At 42.1% G+C, this 25,990-nt stretch overlaps 1 protein-coding gene across 1 annotated transcript; it reads right to left on the bottom strand.

Annotated features, from left to right (window-relative positions):
- Positions 1 to 440: 440 nt before the first annotated feature.
- Positions 441 to 25,990, bottom strand: surf4 (surfeit 4). The gene is made up of 6 exons (XM_084324261.1): positions 25,776 to 25,990; positions 13,216 to 13,402; positions 10,408 to 10,484; positions 10,263 to 10,306; positions 7,662 to 7,848; positions 441 to 1,940 (listed from the first exon to the last, which is right to left on the bottom strand). Exons 1-6 carry the CDS (start codon positions 25,821 to 25,823, stop codon positions 1,674 to 1,676), a joined length of 810 nt encoding a protein of 269 aa, XP_084180387.1. The 5' UTR covers positions 25,824 to 25,990; the 3' UTR covers positions 441 to 1,673.

Raw genomic sequence — 25,990 nt, 5'->3', positions numbered from 1 at the left:
GTTTAGAATGGGAAAATCAAAAAAAGGATCTAAACCCGAACTAGTTCGGGTTTGGCGCTCAGCGCTTGGATTCGAAACCCGAACTATCTCGGGTTTGGTGCAGAATGAGTTTTGCCACTTTAACATCACATTTGGGAACCCCTTTTCTAGACCACACCCTACCACTGGTATACATACTGGAACTGGATGAAACCCAATAGTGGCCTTGCACAGAATGTTTGTGAAGTTCTCCATCTTCCAGCATGGCTGCCTGTAACATAGCAACCATTGTTTTCTACATAGCAATGGAACGTTGTACTTATATATAAAACACAATTTGTTATGGGCTTTAAATTCATTTCTATAAATGTTTCTATTTCCCCCCATTTTTGTAAAATGTATTTTGTATGTCGTCAAAAAAGTGCCAAAAGAAAACCTTCAACTGAGACGGTGACTTTTTTTTGCATTTTTTATTTCTTCGCCATGAACTTCCAAAATCAAAAAAACAAATGATCAAAAATACAATATAAACGTCTGAAAATCAATACACTTAATCTTTTTTAAAATTTTCTTACAGAGCAAAAAAAAAAAAAAAACACTGAGCAAAGACAAAGTCCAGGTGGCCCGACTTAGTCCTCTTCGCTTTTATCTTTTTCCAGATCAACGCAGAATATGGCGTTTCACAAGCCCCTCCCCATTGTCCCCCATCAAATACAGTTCACTAGTTAGGCATTTGCCAGAGACATACAGTACAAAGTGCCCAAAAAAACAGAGAAATCCTGGAGCTAACAACTGTGTTGCAATATTCAATCAAGCACAACTTCAATCCACCACTTAGTATACAATGTACACATGCCCCCCTACCCCTCCCCGTGCCCGAATTCGACCCCATGTACATAAAGCAGTCAGTCAACGCAGACTGAATGTGTGTCTGTGTATGAAGGCTAGGGCTTTGGGGACAAGAGGGCAGACAGCAAGCAGAAAGTGTGGGCGAGTCGTTGTGGTTTCAGTGCCCGAGGTCTCAGGATGGATATGGTCAGCAAGTCTAAAGACAGTCCGACGTCCAACAAGACCAAAAGATTGCCGTCCGCACGGGAATCCCAGACGGACGTGTTTGCTCACCACTTTGCCACTTTTACATTTCACAAACTATGTGGCTCATCTATGACAGGATATGGTAGGACAGCCATAAAATACAATGTCATATTCACCCCTTTCGCACACAAAGGGTTATTTTCTCCTCTTTAAAACCGCATCCTTCACTCGTGAGTTAGTAACCCCACACTTTGACACATATTATTCAATAAGCCATTGTTTTGCTTTCTTTTTTTATTCTTGCTTGTCAAAAAGTTGGTACATAAATATTAAGGTGTATACAAAAATGAAATCCAGTATCAATCGTATTAATCTCATTTTAAACAACAGACATCAGCTGAGAGAAAAAAAAGAAAGAAAGATAAAGACAACATGAGTGTCCAATGACGCATGAGGTGGTCATCACTGTGGATATGGTTGGCCAAAAAGAATAACAGCTACGTTACATGAACCCTGGAGGGAAGGAGGACACAGGGGAGGGACAATGACGGCTGGGGGAAGGGGTCTGTGTATCCCGGTTGGTGTGTGTGTGTGTGGGGGGGCAGTTACTGTAGTGGTGCTGTGTAAATCCTCTAGGCCCCTAGCCTCACTCTCTCTCACTACCACTCCTTCTTTTTCTCGTCCATGGACACGCCCCCGGGGCCCAGCGCCACCACCAGCAGCAGGCCGCCAACGACCGAGGTGGTCTGGAAGAAGTCGTACTTGAGGAAGTCGTGCATGGGCTTGTAGGCCGGGACGGTCCAGAAGGCGTTGAAGTAGACGTTGATGGCCAGTAGCCACACCACGAGGGTCAGCGCCGCCAGCTTGGTCTTGAAGCCTATGGCCACCAGGATGATGAGCGCCGTGCCCACCATGTTCTGAAGGATCTGGGGGAGGGCAGAAAAGGTGAGGTTAGGAGACCACATGACCTCAGTGAAACTTTGCCATTGGCTTAAAGAATGGTAGTGCTATATGGAGTGTCTTAACACAATACCAAGTCACTCAAATCCTTTTCATGCAGTGTTTACACCCTGGGCCCAGTTGTTCAAAAGTAATCCGATCGGATTTCGGATAACAGATTTGATCAAATCTTGAAAATGGGTTGTTCAAAAGAAAAAAAGGATTCTGAAATCGGATTGGATTACGTAATCCAATCTTGGTTTTGTTCCGGATCAAACCTTCAGTATGCATTGTTCAAAAACTTTTAGTAGGCTTGGGATCACTTTGATCCAAAAAAAATCAGGGTTAAACTGATCCCAGTAGAACGGTGGATTCAGGGTGGATTTCAGTCACAAAATGTAATGAAACTTTAAAATTTGTATCGAATATTTGGATTATACAGTATATACATTTATTCATAAGATTTTCACTTAATTTGTTCATCCGCTACAGTGATCAAATATATAAAGTAGACATTATGCTACATATTCAGCCTTTCAGTACAGCAAATTCAAAAGATTTTGGCCTCATAAAATAATCCCCCAAACAGCTGTCAGTATTGAACACAAATAATATATAAATTATAAACTGTCACTTATCACTGTATATTAATCACACTGACATGGTCATCAGTCATTTGACTTTGACTTGTGTTCAATTAAGGCAATCATAACCAAGGCCTATAAATGATGAACTATGTTCACTACACCAAAGCGATGGAACCATGGACTCAAAAGGCCCTAATTTCACTGTTGCCGAAACCTGCGCTACTAGAGGGTGTTAGGTGCCATTTTGACTCAATAGTAGGGAGCTTTAGTTCTGCTAAGGGTGGAGAACTTACCAACAAAAATACAAATTATATTTGGGTAGAAATCACAACAAGCTGGCCTCTCCACAGCAGACGAAGAACTCTGAAGTTATTTATTTTTGGTAAGTATTGGACATTTAGCCTTTTTATTCAATTCAATACATCGTTATTTGAAACTTGTTCTAAATATCCACAATGTATATTTTTATTTATTTGTTGTAGGTCTCAGATGAGCAGACTGCCGGTTTCCAAAAATAGAAGATATTTTTTGTTTTATTGTGTTGTTTTCTGTTAAAAAACAAAAAAAAAACACTTGAAGTGACCCCACACTGGCTATTCTACCTGTCTACATAGCTAGTAGCCTACATTGTGATAGCCTATCCCATTTCGAGCACTGGTTATCCGGATTTGGTAATCCTGAAAAGTTTGTATCCGGATCAGAGTAATCCAATCCGATGTTGCTTTGAAAAAAACTGCACAAAAATAAATTGGATTACATGATCCTGGATAGCAAAACATAGGATTTACAAATCCGGATCAGTTTTATCCGGATTACACCTTTTGAACAACTGGGCCCTGGGCTTTATATCAAATAACAAAAAAAGATTCCCTGAAAATCCCCAACTTTCCTTGGCCAAAAACCACCTTGCTAAATCCCATGGCATGTAAGAAATTCCATTCAGTGGGAGCCTTGTTCATTTTAAATGACAACATGCCTTATAGATGGTTTCAAGTAACTTGACAACATAACCATTCTAAATGGATTTCCTGTTGCAATGGTTGTACATGGAAATACATTTGGATCCAAACACTTCCCTAGCAACTGAATTCCAGTGAAACTGTCTATATAGGACCCGTTTCCCCAACATAGATTAAATGTGATGTCACATTCACTGAGGAGTATCCCCTTAACTAGTCTCACAGTAGCCAGCCTTTAGATACCCAATGTCTGGGCCGTAACTACTATTGAAAAGTGGTTAAGAACCGCTGCCTAAGACACAATAAATATGTGACAGACATAGGAATTTAGGGATGTTCGATATTGGCTTTTTTACCGATACCGATATTGTCCAACTCTTAATTTCCGATACCGATATCAACAGATACCGATATATGCAGGGTCCCCCCCCCCCCCAAAAAACGGAATAATTTCAGGTAATTAACATTACATATCTCTTGTTGTGGAATTAACACAACATTATGCATACTTTTGACAATAAATAAAATCTGAATTTGTTCTTACTTGCTTGCCTGGGTAAATAAAGGTTAAATAAATGTAAAAATAATAAAAAATTAAAACTTTTTGAAAACCGACACCAATAATTTCTGATATCACACTTTAATGCCAATATCGGCCGATAATATTGGTAGGCCGATAATATCGGACATCTCTAGAATTTACCAACCACAGACATCCTTATTTGCTCAACTCATTGGGCGGTACATTTAGAAAGTGTGCCACAAGCAAAATCATTGGCTCAATTACAGCCAATCAGAGGCTTCCCTGGACTTTTTCCTCTGGCACAAACCGGACATGCCGACTTGTCATTCAGATTGTTCATCGCTGGAATTTATGACATCAGACTGACCACGTGAGACTAACCCTCAATACTAGTCTTCATCTGTGTGTAACCGTATGACCAATGGAGTGTTAAAGACCTCATGTCTTAGAATCATTATAGGGCTGCTTGATTATGGCAAAAATCATAATCTCGATTATTTTGATTTGATATTGAAATCATGATTATTAAACATGATTACTCATCGATTTGAGAACATCATGAATTTGTTTTACCTTTCTTCTCGACCAAAGGGTGCCTTTCTGTCATCTTCTATAAGTTACCAAAGACGTTTCAAAATAACCAGAGAAACGTGCCGTGACTCCCTCCTCCCTCTCAACACCAGCTGAAAATACTGCTTGGGCTTGGGGGAGGGGCGGAGCGCACCGTTGTGAAGGAAGAGTGTGCTGCATTTACAACTCAAGACTTAATGAGAGCAACACGGTATGTGGCACAATAATTGTTTTATCTCCATTATTTTCTTTTCATGATCATGGGAAGCCAAATCGTAATAGAAACTTGATTAATTGCCCAGCCGTATTAATTAATTGCCCAGCCAGCTAGCACCAATACATGAAATTTCCATTCTTCTCTACTCAGAGAAAACTGCTAAATGTTTCGCTAACCCTGTCAGTACTTTTTTTAAATAAAGAAAACTATATAAAACAATCGAGGGAGGGCCCAACATCAATGTCACTCTCCATTTGGGGTGGAGGACGCCATCATATATATGCTCCAAAGAGTTTACACGCACATGGAGAAGCCGCGCAGCTCAGTGAGGATTATGTTATCAGCTCTATCTTACATTTTTCTAAATGTTCAGTTGCTATTGCATGCACTCATCTGTGTTTCACTACACACATGAGTGCATGCTTACCAACTGTCCGTCTGCAACACTATTATGATCACCGACATCTAAGAAGGGAGATCCCCCCTTGAATGGCCCTTCTAAGGTTTCTCGCCTCCACACTGCCTGTGGTGCATTTTTTCCTATTGCTAGGTTTTAGTGAGTTTTTCCTTACCTTCGCGTGGTGGGGTATGTCTGAGAGTGTTAGCATTGCATTAATTTATTTTGCATTTATTCTAAATTTGTTGGACCTTATGGTGTTCTTGTTTTGTTTCTTGACTTATTGTGATGTTTCTTCTTGACTTGTTTAAAGAAGATGTGTCCGGCCCATGGGGACATTAACGTGTGTTGTCGGGCCTTACAAATAAATTTGATTCGATTTATGTTCTTCGACTTCTCCAGTGCCTTCAACACCATCCAGCCGTCACTGCTAGCGGAGAAGCTCTCCGTCATGCAGCTGGAGCATGGCTTGGTGGCCTGGATCAAGGCCTACCTCACTGACAGACCGCAGTACGTCAGACTACAGGACAGTCAGTCTGACGTACTGGTGAGCAACACCGGCGCCCCCCCAAGGAACTGTGCAGTCACCCTTCCTCTTCACCCTCTATACCTCAGACTTCTGCCACAACTCAAGCGGGTGCCACCTGCAGAAGTTCTATGACGACTCCTCCATCGTAAGCTACATCACCGACGACGATGATGAGGAGGAGTATAGAGCCCTGGTGGAGAGCTTTGTGGGGTGGATCGACAGCAACCACCTCCAACTCAACACCAGTAAGACCAAGGAGCTGGTGGTGGACTTCCGGAGGGGCAAGAAGAGGCCCCCCCCCCCCCCCCCCCCCCCCCCCCCGATTCCCATCACCATCCGAGGGGAGGAGGTTGAGGTGGTGGAGTCATATAAGTTCCTTGGGGTACACCTGAACAATAAACTGGACTGGTCGGACAACACAGAGGCCCTCTACAGGAAGGGACAGAGCAGGCTGTTCTTCCTGAGGAGACTCAGGTCCTTCAATGTGCAGTCATTCTACCAGTCTGTAGTGGCCAGCGTCCTCTTCTATGCTGTGGCATGCTGGGGGGGCTACATCAACTCGAGGGACACCAACAAACTAAACAAGCTGGTGAGGAAGGCTAGCTCCATGATGGGAGTCGAGCTGGTCAGACTAGAGGTGATGGCAGAGAGGGGGATGAGAAAGAAGCTGGCTGCTATCCTGGAGAATCCCTCCCACCCCCTCTACGACGAGCTAGTCAAGATGAGAAGCACGTTCAGTCACAGACTCGGACACTCAACTAACCGCCTCGGCCAGTCCTTCATACCAGCGGCCATCAGGCTCCACAACTACTAGGAACCTAAAAAGGACAATAACACTACCTTATGCATACTGCACCTTATGTGAATACTGTATATTTCAGTTAGTTAGTTAGTTAATTATATTGACTTGTTATATTATTTACACTGCTTGTTTTTACTACCTGTACCTCCCCTCCCCCTCCCCGATGCTGCCTGAATTTGAAAGCTCGGCGTTGCTAATAAACATTTTAAATAATTTTTATAAATGAGTAAAAAAATCACTGAGCTAGCCTTGGCTAAAATGGCTTCTTCCGCATTTTGACGCAGGAGCGCTGTGATTGCTGGGCGCACCAGGCATGTGACAAAGCAGCCAGCAATCACAGCGCTCCTGCGTCAAAAAGCGGAAGAAGCCATTTTAGCAAAGGCTAGCTCAGTTTATTAGCAACGACGAGCTTTCAAACCCCCCCCCCGCTTTTGTGTGTGAAACCCTAATGCAACGGTGAGTACCTTTGAAATGTCTATGTGATATATTTTGGACCAACCGCTCGTTTTTAACCAGTGCATGATGGTGCACATTAACATGGCTAGTAGCGTGGAATCAGTGACTGCGTATTCAAGCAAGGCTTGCATCACAGTCACAAAAGGGGCTAAGCTTCATTAGGAAACACCTCGAAACCAAGTTTCATGGGGGCCTTGAAGTCTTTAAGTAAAGATCCCCTGGTGTTTTAGGTTTTTTTTTCCTACACAATTTTTCAATAACTACTGCAAATGGATTAGCAGCATCTCTACACATCTTGTTGAAAAGGCAAGGATCTATGAATATGCAAATTGGTAACAAGCGCCCATTGATATTTGCCAGGAATCACAAGTCAGCAGCTTTTATTATTTCAAGAATTGTCAGAACCTACTCAGTTTTGTGTGTAGCTGAAGATAAAAGGGGTCAAGTTACCACATATTGGACCACGAGAGGTTCAACCTTTTGGTGGCATCACACATGCAACTCCCTCTTCAGGGGAAGAATGTGGAAAAAGGTGCTCTGGTGACAAGTTCTGCACAAATAACAAACTGTATAGTCAAGGTCATGGCTCCAAGAGGAGTTGAATCTATTCCTGTAGGAAGCAAGCCACAGGGAGGCGGGGGCAGGGCGGCGGTGATATTGATACTCACAGAGAAGAAGTTAGCGTCAAAGTGCAGCAGGGTCATGAACATGAGCACCAGGAGCACCCGGCCTCCCAGCTGCATGTACTGCTTCGGAGAGCTCTCTCCCATGGACGGCACCCCGGCGAACATGCTCTTCCCTTCCGAACGCGACTCCGCCAGCAGCAAGAGTAGACCGCCGCCCAGGGCCAGGTTCCTGGGAGAGAAGAGGATGGATGGGGTTTAGATATCTTGTTTACCAATCTACTCACTTCACTGCCTACAACTGCCTTACACTGTAATTATAACTACCTACCTCAACATACAGTATACCCCTATAATGTGATAGCCATGTACAATAACTGTATATATAGATGTATCTATATTTGTATGAATATATCTGCATATATTCCTGTATACATTTCCACTCTGTGCACTGTACACACTGTATAGACTTATGTAATATAACATACCTTCTCTCATTAGTTATACCACTGGCCAGTATGGCTTACTACCATAGTATATTTATACTTTTATTACTGTACATAATAATACTGTACATACATCAGATTAACATAATTACTCAGTAGCTTTGTTGTATATATTCCATTTAATCACTTGTTACACTGTATATAACACTCCTGTCCTGTATATTGTTAATGCACTTTACTGTTACATTTGCACTCTGGTAGGATACCAACTTCTTTTCATTGTACTTTATGTGTGCTGTGCAATAACAAATAATTAAATAAACTGATCTAATAATGACAACATGTCAGAATGGTGATAAAGAAGTTGGTCTTAGTCGACTAATCGGTCGATAGGGTTTCCTTTGGTCTATTTTTCTTTTGCTTAGTCCTGAATGAGTTATTACGTGGAAAATGATAAGCACATCTCTTGATATCACAATGGTATTTGTAATTATTATTATATTTTCTTCCTTTTATTTATTATTATAAAAAAAATTAAACACACACTAGAATTAAAGAGGTCCTTCTGCATGATTGCATTTATTTGCAGCAGGACATTAAAGGTAGAATCTGTAAGGCCGTCAAACAGAAACCTCTAGACAAAAGAGCCCCGCTAGGTATTGCACTTTGTTTACATTTGTCGTCTGATGTGTGGGTTGGAGTAGAGTGGGATATTTTGAGTGGAGATGAGTTGCTATTGCTGGCCACACCTCAGGAGAGAGGTCTGATGAAATGTACAGTATAGTAATTATATACTGTACTAACAACTGCTATTACTGGCCACACCTCAGGCTCTGCCAAGAGAGGTCTCAGATTCACAGAATGATAGTTACTACCGGTATATGGCTATATATACTGGAGGTGTAGCTAGCAATTGCAACCCCTTCCCTATATCCACTCAAAATCAAACCCACACATCAGACCAAAACCAAAAAGATATTAGACAAAGCACAATACCAAGAGGGGTTATTTTGCCTGGAGGTGACTGTTTGACAATATTACAGATTCTACCTTTAACTCATTCTACGCCAGCCATGAGAAAAGTCAGGTTAACTCGCCAACCGTTCAGCGCCAATCACGAGAAAACTCAGGTTTTAAATCGGTATTTCTTTTATTAGCTATATCCATTCATTTTCATCCATCCAGCCTGATGTTATCATTGGGAATGGGTCTGAGCTCGCAAAAGGGAAGATACCGCCGCCTACGCCTTCGAGCTGGTATTGCACTCAATTGGAAATGGTGGTTTCTTTTCTGGGACGATCCGAGCCGTGCGGGCGGGGTTTAGGTGCTCAGGCGACGTAGGCCTTTGCAACGATGGCATGGAAGAGTAACCCCGCCCGCCCGTTCATGTGTAACGCTCGGTAATGTGGGACGGACCTCCACAAGCAGTATTTGGAATGGCGATCAGATAATTGGATTATTTCTTTTGCATTATATCAGATACCAGGTAAGGACTCTATATATAAAATCTTGCGTTGATCTGATATTTCTTTCTACCCCGATCGAAGCTGTCTCTGTGTGTGTGTGGCTGTGTGCCGTTGGGTGGGAGGAGGTGGCGGGGGAGCCAGTGATGATCTAGCGTTGATTTCAGGAAGATTCGATAATCAGGCGAAAAATGACAACATGTATTCCACTAAAGGGCTATTATCGCGTCTTTTCCTGGAATTACTCAGAAGCACCCCAAACTATATTCATATTCAAAACGGTATAAAACGGAAATGTAAAAACAATCTGTTTCGTGGATGTTGACTGGAAGCAACTCACTGACAGTCGACGGGTGTATTAGACCCATAGATATAATATAAGATATATTTTAAGCACTCGCAAGTGAACAAAGCGCCCCATTGACTTACAGCGCTGGCGTAATAGCGCCCTCTGGCTCCACGACCCGTGGCGCAGAATGAGTTAATGTGGAGCTATTTTACAGATTAGTCAATTAAATGTATTTGATTAGTAAACAGAACCATGTGACTATCACTTGACTAAGATTCTCTAGGCTAGGAGGACAGCTCTGCCACTGGAATACAACACTCTGCTAAATTGTATAGAGAGGAAATTAAGACCAAATGTGATTTTATTTTCTGCTCTACCATATTACCATATTCAAAATACCTTTTCCCTCAATGAATTCAAAAGAAAATTCTCGTTGAGATAAACCTACCTCATCAAAAACTTCAGATCCCATAAAATGCTGTATGCAACCGTCTGGAGGAAGATAGAAAGATATTTAAAACAAGACACAAGAAGACATCATTAATTACTTGTGCGGACTGGAGCAACAGTGCCAATAAGTAACCTGTTCTCACCTGTAGAGCTATGATGCCAAATAATCCAAAACAGGCATATTGTACAAAGTTTCTGCTGAGGATGAGGACACATCCACCTGTTAAAGAGCACAAAGGTTAGATATTACGAAACGTAAAAGGCTCTTTTTAGTTTAGACTTCCCAATGAATTAATTCATGTATTCAAAACACCCCACAATTCAAAAAGAGATGTTACAACTAAGCTTTTCCCTGCAGACAAAAACATAATGTTTAGAATTAGCATTCTTTTTTATTTTTGGGGTTTCTGTATTTTTCACCCATCCCAATTTGATAATTATGATAATTCCCTTCCTGGTCGTTGCGTGCATTTCCCCACTGTCGGCCTGGGGAGGGTGTAGAACTACCACATGCCTCCTCCGATACATGTGGAGTCGCCAGCCGCTTCTTTTCACCCGACAGCGAGGAGTTTCACTGGGGGAACGTAACATGTGTGGAGGTTCATGCTATTTCCCCCAGGTCCCCTCCCTGCTGAACAGGCGTCCCGACCGACCAGTAGGAGTCGCTGTTTTGCAATGACCAGGACACATACCCCACCGGCTTCCCACCCGCGAATACTGCCAATTGTGTTCATAGGGATGACTGACCAAGCCGGAGGTAACGCTGGATACAATCCCAGAGTCTCTGCGATGGTAAACGAGTGCTTAGTCCTCCACCCTACCCAGCCGCCAGTTTTATTCAGATCATGTCATCGATCATTACATTTAATAAACGAATCAGTGCAAGTAGCAAGCAATATGTGCCTAATGCCTATATATGTGTAGACAGTAGGGCTGAGCCCAAACGTTCAAACGTTCGGCTTCGGGGCCGAGCTTCGATTTTTTTATTATTATTATATTTTTTTTTCTTATGTTGTGGGACTTGTACAGCACTTTGGTAAACTGTTGTTTTTAAATGTGCTCTATAAATAAAGTGGATTGGATTAATGAATTAAGTAGCCCCTTTCGTGACTGTGACACAGCCAACACGGCTGTGTGATTTAATTCAAGGTGGATCGCTGTTGTCGTTTGAACAACTTCAGATTTCATGGGAACTACCAATCCCCCAAATCAAGAATGTTTAAGATGAATGAAGTAAGATTTTGATTATTTGAAATATGGCCTGTGTAGACTAAACTATGCACAGAATTATGTCAGTCTACAAGGTCCGGCAATGTAGACCTTGTAGACTCCACTACAGACCAATTATAAGTGAATGTTCATGCATTTTTAAGAAGGGCTACTTCCACAAAAAAACAAAGAACTCACCAAAACATCTCAGTAGCACCTTATCTAAATGTTCTATTTCATATATGGAGATTCATATTTATTTATGTATTGCATGCATTTCTACATTTTATTTCCTATTTTGTTTATTCATCCCAGTATCTTTCTTTCTTATGTGTGGAATTCTACAAGGCATTTACATTCACATTTACATTTAGTCATTTAGCTGATGCTTTTATCCAAAGCGACTTATAAGTTCTGTACGACAGAGTTGTATCCTTCCAGCTGAGTAACAATATTCATCAAAGTGTTGCGTGTTACAGTGTAGGTTAGTTTATTAGGACAAGTGCATGACAGTAAGGTTAGTTAGGGTTAGATTTATTTTATTTTATTTCAGATAATGGTTGAAGAAGTGAGTCTTTAGTCGACGGCGAAAGATTGGACGGGATTCGGCTGTCCTAACTGGGGTGGGTAGTTCATTCCACCATTGTGGGGCAAGGACTGAGAATAGGCGTGTAGGTGGTGTATATGTGTTTGAGGATGATATCCTTCAAACAGGCAATAGTGATGATATCATTTGGGCAGTGCTGAGCTGGGTTACTTTCCTCCAGTGTATTTGTCCCCCGGCCCCACCCAATGGCCCCATGCACACACACAGACACTGAAGTAAAAAATAAAATAAAAAAAAATTCGAAGTATTTAAGACAGCCCTAGTGGACAGGTGAAACGGAGCTAAAACTGAGCTTTTGGAAGACTTTAACACCATGACCAGGTCAATGAGGGCCATGGAGAGATCCCTGCAGGCTGCCTTCAGATCAATCAGGACCATGGAGAGCTCCCTGCAGCCTGCCTTCAGATCAATCAGGTCAATGGAGAGATCCCTCCAGCCTGTCAATCAGGACCATGGAGAGCTCCCTGCAGCCTGCCTTCAGATCAATCAGGTCAATGGAGAGCTCCCTGCAGCCTGCCTTCAGATCAATCAGGACCATGGAGAGCTCCCTGTAGCCTGCCATTAGGTCAGCTTATATGCATGTTTTTGTGGTGTTGTGGACAGAGATTTTCTAAAACAGTTGATGTGGACAGGAATTGTTTTGAAAATGGAGGGATGAAAAATGCGTTACATTATGCATTAGCAAGCATCGTTATGTGATGAACAGCAGTGTTAACTTGTGGATGATCGCTGTGTGTAGCCTATGTTGTAGAGATGTCGTCTAGTCGTTACATAGATTTGTATTGTTGTGTTGAAAGAGAGAGAATTAGAATGTGAGCAGATTGTGCGCAGGGCAGACTACTTGGAACCATGTTACGTAAAAAAAGTTTTCAATCGGTTAATGACAACGGATAGCCGGTTCTCAAAATAACCGTTATGCACATCCCTACACCTCTACTACCTAAGAACAGGTTCAATGCTACAACATGTGTTGGAACCAAAACTGGGACTGAAACAGTAGCAGATGTGAAGAATGAAGCAAAACACGGAATGGATCGGAACAAAGTTCATCTCTGAATGCTGTGGCTACTCTAGGCCTAAAACCCTGCCCGGTTGCTAGTTCTGCCCATATCTCTGTCCCACTACCCTGACTCACCCAACTGTCCTATAAGGTTGAGCAGCACAAAGCAGGTGGCCAGGAAGTAGCCACAGTTCCAGGTGGCCTCGATGTAGTCCCTCTGTTCATTCCACTGGAACCACATACGGATGCCATCCTCCAGGAAGGTGCTGATGAGACACAGGCGCGCCAGGTGGGGCAAGTACTGTTTAGTTAATCGCAGGAACTGGACAGCAAAGGGAGAGAGAGAGAGAGGAGTGGGAGGGGGGGCTGGTTAGGTTCAACAAGTGGAGGTTCCAGACAGTGCTGTTGTGTCATGACGACAGGAGAACCACAGCAGAAGCTAGGAAGGAGGATACATGGGTAGTTCTATTAATTAGGGCAAGTTTTCAGGCCACGACCCCCACTATTATAAGAGGTGGTATAAAAAATGTATAATTTAAGTGAAAAAGAAAGAGTTTTTTTTGTTACAAAGACTTAATTTCCTGCATTCTGGCGAAGGAATTTTTTTATTTGTACCATTTAAATGCCAGTGTTTGTGATGGCATGACAAATTATTGTTAAAAAAACAGGCTAGCCAAGCATATGTCAATGATTAGCAACAACACTGATTTTTATGGATTTTTTTGTCTTATTGTAATGTCAGATTGAAAAAAATATCCATAAGGGACTCAATTGTCCTCTTCAAAAAACCCATACATTTCTTTAATATTATATGTTGAAATAATTTACCACCTTTTCTTCCATACATTTTTATTCAACTTCAGCCCTGATCATAACCACCACATATTCAATATAATTCTAACCCTTTAAATGCCAGTGTGTGTGATGGCATTACAAATGATTGTAAAAAAAACCACAAAATTACAGGCTATAGCATGTGTCAATGATTAGCAACGACACTGATTTTGATGGATTTTTAGTTTTGTGTAAGGGTCCCGCCTCCACCAATCACATGTGTGTGAGCGAGAGAGAGAGAGAGAGAGAGAGAGAGAGAGATAGTGCTCAATGAACAATAACACTATGTAACAAACGATCAAATACACCCAGGGCACGAAATTAGAGCCCACTACCCGCCATTGGGGGGCAGATTTTAGGTTTGGCGAGTGAGACTGAGAAGTCTGTCCGCCATGTGGCGGGCAACCAAATAGTCATGTGAAAACCGATCGAAAAACATGATCCAATTCTTAGCGGAGTTCTCACTCGCTGATTTCTGTCTCAAGCACACAGACCTGCAGCGCACTGCTCCTCCTCCTCCTCCTGCCCCTCCCAAACCCGTGTAAACACAGAGGCTATTGCCTCGGGCAGTCTGCTGACTGCTCTAGTCTAGTGGAACCTCCGTGAGCTAACGTTAGCTACCGTTACAAAATGACCCAGTCAACTATTCACTTTTAGTTTAATACATGAGGCATTGTCTAACGTTATCTAGCCGGCTAGCTACTGATAGCTCCCGATATCAACAAATGCTCCAGAAATAGTCTAGTAGTGCCTAAATACCTCTGTTGGCTAGGTAGCTCACGTTAGCTCACTACGAAATGTCCCAGTAAACTAAATAGTTCACTGAGGCCAGGGCTGTACGTTAACTTTTTTTGCACATAGCACTGGTGCTACAGAGGTTGATCGTTTTGTAGCACAGGCCAAAATCTTGTAGCACAAGTATAAAATGTGTTATATTTGTAACAGTCACAAATGTGCCTATTGTATTTGTGTTATTTAGTTGCAGTGCCATGTTTGGCTGTCATTTTATGCTGACAAGTTGACGTCACACAGCCAGACACGCTACGTGTAAGGAATTATGGGATTTGGTGTTGGGTGTATGGACTCTACTAGGGGTGGGAATCACCAGTTTCATCACGATACGATACGATATAGATTATTTGGACAACAATACGATATTTGCTGATATATGCCACGATATGATACGATGCAGGTGACTGCAATCGATATGAGACGATATCATAACATAAGCCCATTTAACACAATCAGTAACATTTAGATCAACTCAAAAAAGGCAACGGAAATATCATTTGACATTTTTATTTTTGACCTCTTCCAGACTTTTAAAGGAAAAACAATCTATTGTTTTTAATACACATAGACCTCCTGTTCACTGTAAAGTGCCACGTTTTGATATATTGAGCTTTAAACTTTAAGTTAAATGTTTTGGAACTCGCAACACGCAACCGTTTTATGTTGCATGATCATGAATACATTTATTTTGTATTGTATTTTTTATGTTTAAATATCAACATTATCTGTCCACCCTCAGTACATTTACTATCAATATAATATACTCGTCTGACTTCATGTGATCTTTCCAAACGCACACACACACAGAGAAGGGAGAATGTCTGCCCCCTATTCTATATGAATTGAAAATGGGGGACCCTGATGGAAACAAGACAAACGTCTTTCTCAGGTCTGCATCCCCTTAACAATTGTATGTATTGAGCCCATTCTGCAATCTGTTAAATAAAGTTCTCATTCATTCATTCACCCTCCTCCTCACTCTGCCCGTCTGCTGTTCTCTCTATATAAATATGGCTATGAACAGCTTGTTGTTAGCTCATACTAACGTAACGTTCATTTCGGACTTTATGACGCGAGGATTGCAAAGCATGTTATATGCATTTGACCCGTTGCCGAATAAAACGGCAGGGATTTGTTTTGGGTCGCGACAACACTATCTACTAGCTCTGTTTCAATGTCCGCGTTCCAAACGCTGCTGAGACGAGTCCTGCAGTCACCTGCTGTGTTGTGAGCTGAGCCGAGCGGATATGAGTCACTGCTCGCAACTCGCGGGGATATTGTTCGCTAGGGATTATGGGATTTGGTGTTTGATATATGGAGTTTTACGCAGAAGGGACATTGTATTTAATCGCACAAGACTACAAGTACCAAGTGGATAGCGGGCCATCGCAAGCCATCGCACCAGTGCTATTGAAGTCAATCCTTTCATCGCACAGACTGACGTCAGTGTCGCACGTGAGACATATATATCGCACTGTACTGCCCTGACTGAGGCGTTGTCTTAACGTTATCTAGCCGGCTAGCAGTAGCTAGGGCTGGGCGATATGACGATATTATATAAATATCGGGTACAGTTTATTAACGATACACTTTTTCAACGTATCGTGGATATCGTGATGTTTTGCCCAAGAGGATTGTGTCGCGTCAATCTGTCCACACGTTACTCGTTCATATCTCAGCCCGTGCTGAGATATGCCCATTCCGCGGTCTGTTAATAAAGTTTTCAATCAGACAGATGTATGGAAAGGCTTTTATTATAACATTCGTTGTAGTAAAATCATTATGCCTCATTTAGTCCTGTTGAGCACTGGTCTCCTACTCGACGGCCGCGGGGAGCTAACGTTAGTAGCTTTGTTGACGTTGTTGAGCCACAGGACATTCAGGAAGTAAAAAAACTAGGAGCTTGCCGATTGGTGCTAAGAACAGCAGGGCGGGTGCAAGCGCTGTGACGTAATTGGCAGACTCGACTGTCAATCAAAATTATATGTTTCCGTCAGAATGAATGAGTGAAGACTTTGTTAAAGGGTTGCAGAATGGGTACAATACAGTACAGGAGGATGAAGACCAGAAAAATACTTTCGACTTTTTTACATAAGGGTCCTCCATTTTCAATTCATCAAAACATTTAGAGACATACATATATACAGTAGTTTCATTAAAATGCTATTGATTGATTGATTGATTGATTTAAAACTTTATTAACATATTGCAGAATGGGTACAGTACAGCTCAATACATACAATTGTTAAGGGGATGCAGACCAGAGAAAGACTTTAGTCTTGTTTACATCAGGGTCCCCCATTTTCAATTCATCATATTTCATATCTAAATCATATAATATCTCATTGCTAAATATATGCAATATATAATCTAAATCTAATATATAATATAAAAATGCTAAATGCATGGGTATTTTATTTTGTCTTTAATGTTAGCTTGCAAAATCAAATACTGTCTTGGTAAGCCTCATAATGAATTGTTTGGGGTAAAAAAGAAAAACATCGTGATGTGTATCGTGTATCGCCGAAAGGTCAGAAAATATCGTGATATCATATTTAGGCCATATCGCCCAGCCCTAGCAGTAGCTACAGATAGCTCCTGGTATCAATGTCTTATAACATTGATTCGATGCGTATTCGAGCCCCTGGCTTCCATCGCATTAGGGCATGCTGAATGTGATTTGACCTAGGGTCCAGCTGCAGTGCCGGAGAATCCTTGCTGGAGCTGGAGGCTACTCGAGTATACACACAAGAAGTGCAGATAGCGAGCATTTTGACTTGTGGCGATATCTCGCAGATAATACAACTACAAGTATGATTATATAATATATATAATTTATTAAAAAAAAGAAAAAAATTGGCTGGTAAGAAATATGCTTGGTGGGTAGATTTTTCCCATCTACCCGCCACTGGCCGGTGAGTCAAAAAGTTAATTTCGTGCCCTGAATACACCCACAGGCCACAGCACACACATCCACACTCACTTTAAATAGACAACTCACTGTAGCACCCACTTTACTCACCTTAGACACTTAACACACTTTATGTTATTGGTAGGAGATTTGAACATCACCTCTTACCTCATTGCACCTCACCACCATAAGGTCAAGTCAAGTCAAGTCAAGAGTTTTAATTGTCACGGCATACAGGTATACAATGAAATGCGGGTGGTCTTGCCTGCAACGATGTGCAATACAGTGGTACATATAATAGAATCAAAAGAAGAAACAACATTGTGCAGTAACAGATAGCAGGTAACATGGAGTGACATCTCGGTATCTGTACATAGTTATTTACAGCGCATGTGTGACATGCTAGTTAGCTTTGGTAGTGCAATACACTGTTCCTGTTATTCTAATTTAAAGTGTCCTTTCCTTTGGCCATAAGTGTGCGTGTGTGCGACATGAGTGTGTGCCCGCTCATGTTAAAGTGTTAAGTGGCTGCTCGTGTGTGAGCGTGCACAGTGTGCGTGTCGTGTGTGTGTTCATGTGTGCTTGTGTGTGGACAGTTCAATGTTCTGAGCACTCAATGTACATTGTTCATGGCTCTGATGGCCTGGGGGAAGAAGCTGAGCCTAAGCCGCTCTGTCCTAGTAGCTAGGATTTGCAGGCGTCTGCCTGACCTCAGCAGCTGAAACAGGCTGTTATTGGGGTGGTGAGGGTCTTTCATTATCCTGCAGGCTCTGGATTTGCACCTCTTGTTGTATAGAACCTGCAGGGGGGGTAGTGCAATACCCGTGGTACGCTCGGCTGAGCGCACCACTTTCTGTAGGGCCTTCTTGTCCTGTGCCGTGCTGTTTCCATACCAGGCAGTGATGTTTCCGGTCAGGATGCTCTCTACAGCTCCTGAGTAGAAGGACTGGAGTATCTTCCCCGATACTCTGAACTTCCTTAACTGTCTCAGGTGGTAGAGACGCTGTTTCGCCTTCTTTACTACTGTGCCTATGTGTGTTGACCATGTCAGGTCCTCTGAGATGTGGACCCCCAGGTACTTGAAGCTGCTCACCCTGTGGCACCACAAGCTAAGCTATTGTATATTGTATATTGTTGTAACTCAGTTACCTTCTCTACTGCATTGTATATATTAGGCTTGGGCGGTAGGACGGTATTACGGTATACCAGGGTATTTCTAAATCCCGTCTGTATGATTTTCAATACCGTGACGTCACAGACTGTGCGCCAGATCACAGATGCGTTGCTTGTAGTGCACAGCACGTGCCAGCAGAGGGCAGAGCAGGGCAGTCAGATTGACTCAGTCAGAGCTCAGCAGAGCCACGCGCGTGTAACTTTGAGTCTTAAATCTCGCATGCGTGTATTAATCTACACGACAAATAAAGACTTATTCTTCTATAGAATGCGGTTATGGACCGGTGGCCCTCCGTTTATTAAGGTCGAATGGATGGACCATGGGTCCACTTCCAGACATTGGATGATTGAGGAATCGGGAAACGGAGCGTTTTTCTAACGTTTTGAAATGGATTCGTGCATGAATGTGGACTCGGGACACGTTGTTTGGGTACCGGTAAGTAAGTTATGTTATGGTTAAGCGTATGGAAGATGAACGTACGAGTTATGAATGCCGGGAGTGTATGTTTGGTAAACCATTCCAGTTCGACTGTGTGTGTGCGTATTGGCTTGGTGATTCACTACAGGGGTTTAACGGCTTAAGCTGGGTTTTGATGATCAGTTAATCAATGCAGAATAAATGTTGTGCGTCTGTATGTGTAGTTATGTACTACTGTCGTGAGTTTGAGAGTCACATTGGTCTAATTTCAGCCTCTGTTATACGTTATTTGTTCCGTATGACTTGTTTCATATGCGTGTCTCGAATGTGCGCACTGATTTGTTTAAGTTGGTAACACGGTCGCTAAGGAATTTAGGTTCGAGGTTGAAGAAAGTGCACTTTTAGGTTGAAAGAACGGCCCTAATGTCAACGTGTTTCAATATAAGCGTTGGTGATAACGAGTATATTGTTAACTTAACTCTGCTTGTTTACACTTGCTTACGTACTTGACTTTCTATTTTATACTTATATTATACTATCTTTATTTTATCTAGCACACTCTCAGGAGCAAAACAGAAAGAAGCATTTCATACAAAGTATTCTGTATTTCTGTATGACAACTAGGGCTGGGCGATATAACGATAACGATAAATATCGCGATATATTTTAATAATCGATATCGAATATCGAAATTAAAAAAAAATCGAAAAATCGTTTTTTTTTTTAGTTTTTTTTTTTTTTTACCTGCAACAGGGCAGTTTTAAAACCAGAGACAGTGGACAGACTTGTCTTTCTTGCCTGCAACTTAAAATAATGGCTGTGCTTGTCCAAATGACAATACTGACCAAATTCAGATTTATTTTTCTCTTGTCCATTTATTTTGTTTGCTTTCTAATTTAAAATACATTTTGAAACCGTCTGTACACAGTAGGCTATGTGTGCTAGCAGAACTAGACTCCAGTCACGAGTCACAGTGCACATGTGCGGTGGTTTGTCCACCAAAAAAGCACCAAAAGATCGAAAATAAACTAGCAGAGCCAGAACTGTTCAACTCCTCTGGAGCCACAGCCAGCAGAGAAGCCGGTTTACTTTAGCTTTTAAACCAGCTGCAGCCTAGGGCTGGGCGATATGACGATATTATATAAATATCGGGTACAGTTCATTAACGATACACTTTTTAAACGTATCGTGGATATCGTGATGTTTTGCCCAAGAGGCTTGTGTCGCGTCAATCTGGTCCACACGTTGACACTTTTGAACAGCGCCGCCCCACACACACACTACTGCATCAAAAGTTACTACTTATGATAACAAAGGCATTCGTTTTGTGGCATTAACGTTATATAGTTACACTTTCAATAACATCAGCGTATTTACATAGCAACGACCGAGGTCGACCTAGATATAGCAAGCATTAGTCGTTCATATCTCAGCCCGTGCTGACTCCGTTGTGCCCATTCTGCGGTCTGTTAATAATAAAGTTTTCAATCAGACAGATGTATGGAAAGGCTTTTATTATAACATCCGTTGCAGTAAAATCATTATGCCTCCAGTCGTTTAGTCCTCCTGCGGAGCTAAAAGCTAAACGTCGGCCGCGGCGAGCTACCGCTGCCATTGTTATTGTCATTGAGCTCTCCAATGGCGGAAGTAAAAAATGAATACGTGCTTGCCGATTGGTGCTAAGAACAGCAGGGCGGGTGCAAGCGATGTGACGTAATTGGCAGACGCAAATGTCAATCAAAATGATTCTGTTTGCCGACTGAATGAATGAGAACGTTATTAACAGATTGCAGCATGGGTACAATACAGTACAGCTCAATACAACAACAGTCAACAGTGGACTGGAGGATGCAGACCAGAGAAAGACTTTCGTCTTGTTTACATCAGGGTCCCCCATTTTCAATTCATCATATTTCATATCTAAATCATATAATATCTCATTGCTAAATATATGCAATATATAATCTAATAATCCAATAATCTAAATCTAATATATAATATAAAAATGCTAAATGCATGGGTATTTTATTTTGTCTTTAATGTTAGCTTGCAAACTCAAATACTGTCTTGGTAAGCCTCATAATGAATTGTTTGGGGAAAAAAAGAAAAACATCGTGATGCGTATCGTGTATCGCCGAAAGGTCAGAAAATATCGTGATATCATATTTAGGCCATATCGCCCAGCCCTACTGCAGCCTGAGAACTGGAGTGTGAGGGGATGTAACACTAAAGATGGCGGCAATGACAAAGAATTGCTGCAAAATAAACATACATCTGTTGTTTATAAAAAAAAAAAAAAAAAAAAAAAAATTAGTTTTTTTATACTTATAACAATTCGATAATTATCGATATCGAGAAATTAAATTAAATTATCATATCGTTATCGCGATATGATTTTTTTCCATATCGCCCAGCCCGAATGACAACTAATAAAGAAACTTGAACTTGAGTTCTCCAACTTGTGTGAGTTTAGACTGTGTTACCCTCTGTTGCAGTGATCTCCTGGTTGTTCCCCACCTAGGTTATCCAACTATCGCGCAGCTGCAACTAGAAATGCTGGCCTGGCCTGCTTCTAAGTTCAGTGGCCTGACTGCATGAAAAAAAATTTAAATTTAATTTTTTATAATATATTATTAAAAACGTAATAATAATTGCGTGACCCCCCCCCCCCCCCACCAGAGAGAATTCTATAGATCAAGAAATAATTCTCTGTGACTGCATGAATAATTCACCCATAAATTCACCATAATCTACCTGCTAAACAACACATAGAAGTTTGTGAGAATTGTTCTAGACTATATCCTATCAGCTTGATGCCTTCAAATATTGAGCCAAAAGCACAACAAAACTATGCAAGTATGTTCCTGAATATTTCTTGGTATTTGTGTTCATTATAAATCATTTCAAGGTGTTCTTGTTTAAATGACAAGTCATCATTGCGAATACTAGAAAATATCCCTTGTGTCCGTTTCACTTTATTGCTTGCGTGAAGTGCCTTTTGCATCGTAAAATACAATTTAAAATACTATTGTCATTATGGTTGCAAAGCTACAGCGATCAGTGTGTTATTAATGTGTTGCGTCTGCCAAATCTGTTATGATTAAATAGTTTGCGTTGTCATTATTACACAGCGGAGAAGTTAGATAATATTTTGTACACATTGTATTTAAGACACAATGTATCATTACAACATGATTTTGTACTTCCAATTTCAAAATGTTTTGAGACAAGCTATTTGAATGAGAGGAGACTTCCACAACATGAAAAATGGTTTCACCTCCTCTCTCTTATGCTCAGACATGTTGAATAGTACAATGGTTGAAAAATGCAATCTTGTAGATCAAACAGGCCAAAGCAGCACATAATTTGCTGGCCATTTCAAGTGTAAATATGGATGGTGGTGGGTATGGATAAAACATTCCATTTGAGCACCATGGCATGGAGTTGCATAAAATTTGCATAAAATAACTCTTATTCCTGAAATTAGATACTCTGAACTATCTCACAATGTCACACTTCAGCCTTTTATTAACAAGACTACCCATATGAGATACACTCTAAAGTCGGTGCTTCTTATACCATTTTCATGCCACAGAAGGAATATCTAATTAGCCCCTGGGAAGAAGACTTGATTGAGTGGCACTGGTTATGGTTAGAACAGTCAGGAAGTATAGGAATACGTTGCACAACTATTTAGTATTTAGGCCTATACTATCACCTGAGGAGATGATAATGGAAAGTATAAAAGCCACAATTTAAGGGCGGCTAGGTGGCGCAGTGGGCAAGGCGCTCACCACCAACGCAGGAGATGCTGGGTTCGAGCCCAGGTCTCGGCGTTGCTACCAGCTTGGCTGGTCATTCATACTAATACAATTGGCAGTATTAGGGGGTGGGAAGCTGGTGGGTGGGGATCGGACGTTGTGGACAGCGACTCCTACAGGTTGGTTGGTGCGCCTGCGCAGTAGAATCAGGAAGCGACGGGGGCGGCGTGTCCCTCCCACGCAGACCCTCGCCGCTGAGAGATCGTGCTGTGCAAAGTAGTAACTTTGATGCAGTAGCGTGTGTGTGGGGCGGCGTTGTGCCTGCAGGTCGCTTGACTGAAACTTTTCAAAGTTTTAACGTGTGGGCCAGATTGACGGGACACAAATTGATCGGCACATTTGAGTTTATCGGCCGATAGGCCGATGGCAGTCAACAAGGCACTTATTGGCCGATACCGATACCCGACCGATATATCGGTGCACCCCTAAAAAAAACGCTCCAAAGCAGAGTGATACAGGACGACTCACACTGGCGCCTTTACTGATTTTGCCCTCAAGAAAGGCGTGGGTGTTAAATACAGATAGAGTACACATGTCACAGTGGGGGGGATATTGAAACTTGAAAGCAATAGGCTTTGATTTTTTTTTTTTTTAAAGGTCAACAGTTCTGCAGTGTTCTACATTATCTCCTACAGAAATAGGACATTGCCTTCCTGTTGAAGCCCCAAGAGGCCCTTTGTACTCCTCCTAGGAGGGAACTGGTCAAGGTGCAGAGGATGTTACAAAAACCAACTGCCCTATATTCTCTTCTAATGTTTCCCTCTAAGCCGAATTCATGAGAAGAGCCTCCCCACTACTACAGTGTGGGGGCAGTCCTGCCCCCTGTCCCACCCACCAAACGGTCCACATCAGCACTGCCAGACCCCAGCAGCCTATTGCGCTCCAACAACCGCCACATGGCACCGGTGTGAGGTGCATGAATGGTGGAGACGGGAGCCAATTGCGATGAGCCAGAGGGTGCTGTGACAACCTGGAAACAGGCTTTTCTGGAGTGTATTTACAAAGACCGTTTTGCTTGCAGCTTATTTGTGAGGAATTTGCTGTAAAAGTGGCATTTAACCCTTTCACTGCCACACTACCAAACGGTTAACCCTTTCATGGCGACAATACAGAAGGGTAACCCTTTCACGACCACACTACAGAAGGTTAACCCTTTCACTGCCACACGACAAAGGGTAACCCTTTCACTACCACACACTACAGAAGGTTAACCCTTTCACTACAGCCGGTTAACCGTGTGGCAGTGAAAGGGTTAAAGAGTCTCAGGCACATGGTTGTGAGAGTTCCACTTTCCTTTTGAAAGTAATTTAGCAACATGCTCAATGGAGGCCAAGTATCTTGAAGTGAGCTTGAGTCAACACAAGTTGTGACAAAATGGACACAGACATGACGCAACAAGACTATTTGACGTTTAAACGCTTCAGGGCACTATTAAAAGTAACTCAAGCCTACCCTACCCTGGCCTGTGACAATATATAAACACTCCCAACCTGACAGAATGTCTAGGCAAACACCCCATAAACTACAATGACTTCCTACTGACCCAATTAAGGCACAACGGTATGCAATAATAAGTCTACCTTCCCATCAGACTCAGATACTCTGTAACTTGAACTAGATGGGGTTCTCCTCACAGCTCCCCTTATAGAACAGAGCATTCCAAAGGGGGTTGGCATTTAATCCAGAGCAAGCAGCATGCTCTCTCTCTATGCCTGCTGCCTACAGCAAACATAAAAATCTATTCAAAACGATGGCATGTCTGTTCAAGTATCCCGAAAGAGGTGGATGGTGGAATTGTTAATTCACAGAGGAGGCCCACAACAGGGGAAACGAAATAGCTCTCCTACCAACAATGTCCATAAGCCGCCAGCACTAGCAATAAGGTTTAAGATGCCATACGTATGAAATATAAAACAGTGGCACACAGGGTGCAGTTATAGTGAGTATGCCCAAAGTATGCAAGGCGGTTAAAAGACAAGGTTAAGAAAAGAATAAGATAAACAAGAAGTATAAAAAACAGTGAAGTTAAAATAACAGACAAAACAAACAGCAGGGGGTATTGGGCAGTGATAAATAGAATGTATTATTATTATTATTATTTCTCCACGCAAGTATCTAGCTAACGTCATCTATCGGTAATAATATAGCACAGGGATTTTTATTTATTTATGTATTTCTTTTTTGTATTCCATCCTGGTTAGCATCATCTGGCTTGAATTGAGTTCGTACGATGATGACACTTGACAGTCCAGGTGTAATAAAACCTGACAGCTTCAGAAGGCTAGCTAGCACTAACTAACTAACTAACTAGTAGCGTGCTCTGTGTTGCACGTCGCTAGGTAGCTAGAAGGAAGCTAACTAACCAGGTATCATGTCACTTAGCTTGCCCATGCTATATGGTTGGCAGCGCTACACTTTGCCAACTGGGCTGAAGTGATATGCAGTGGCACACAACCATGTCATGCTGATCAAACACGGATCAATGTGGCGTTGCGTTGTTCCACAGGTAGCTTCGCTGGCCTCTTATGTGTCAGCTTGTGCTAGTAGGAACAACACGTTAGGTAGGCAGACACATTTCTAGAGGAGTTATTCAACAAACCACTTGTCGTTCTGCCACATCATTGCCAAGTCGCCACTGAGTTAGCGGCTAACGTAACGGTGTGTGACGTTAGCTAGCCGGCTAACAAGCTAACGTTGGTATTGTTAGGGCTGGCTAACAATATTGGCATGGTAAAATTTAAGTTACCTGGTCTGCCACGTCCTCGGCTGTATTCATGAGCTCCTCCTGCCCCATTTCTGAATACTAGTTGAGGCTCAGGACAATGCAGTTTTGTGGCAGTTGAATGTTTCGCTATGTTGAAAGTGTTCCTCCACCGTTATTTACTTGGAGAACCCTTGCTGCCTGCCTCTATGGAGAAGGCCGCCTCCGCCCCACAATGCCTCGCGATTCGACGAGAGCCC

The sequence above is a fragment of the Notolepis coatsorum genome (assembly GCF_963971535.1).
Source record: "Notolepis coatsorum genome assembly, chromosome: 11".
In the NCBI taxonomy this organism is placed as follows: domain Eukaryota; kingdom Metazoa; phylum Chordata; class Actinopteri; order Aulopiformes; family Paralepididae; genus Notolepis; species Notolepis coatsorum.
Note: the sequence above shows the minus strand (reverse complement) of the source record. Positions and strands in the feature narration are given on the sequence as shown.

What these genes read in the sequence shown, in the direction of transcription:
- surf4 (XM_084324261.1), bottom strand. Translation starts at nt 25,823, where the DNA reads ATGGGGCAGGAGGAGCTCATGAATACAGCCGAGGACGTGGCAGACCAG. An exon ending in CAACCTTATAGGACAGTTGG is followed by an intron (nt 10,485 to 13,215) that starts GTGAGTCAGGGT and finishes GCTCTTTAACAG; the next exon opens with GTGGATGTGTCCTCATCCTC. An exon ending in TTGGCATCATAGCTCTACAG is followed by an intron (nt 10,307 to 10,407) that starts GTGAGAACAGGT and finishes ATCTTCCTCCAG; the next exon opens with ACGGTTGCATACAGCATTTT.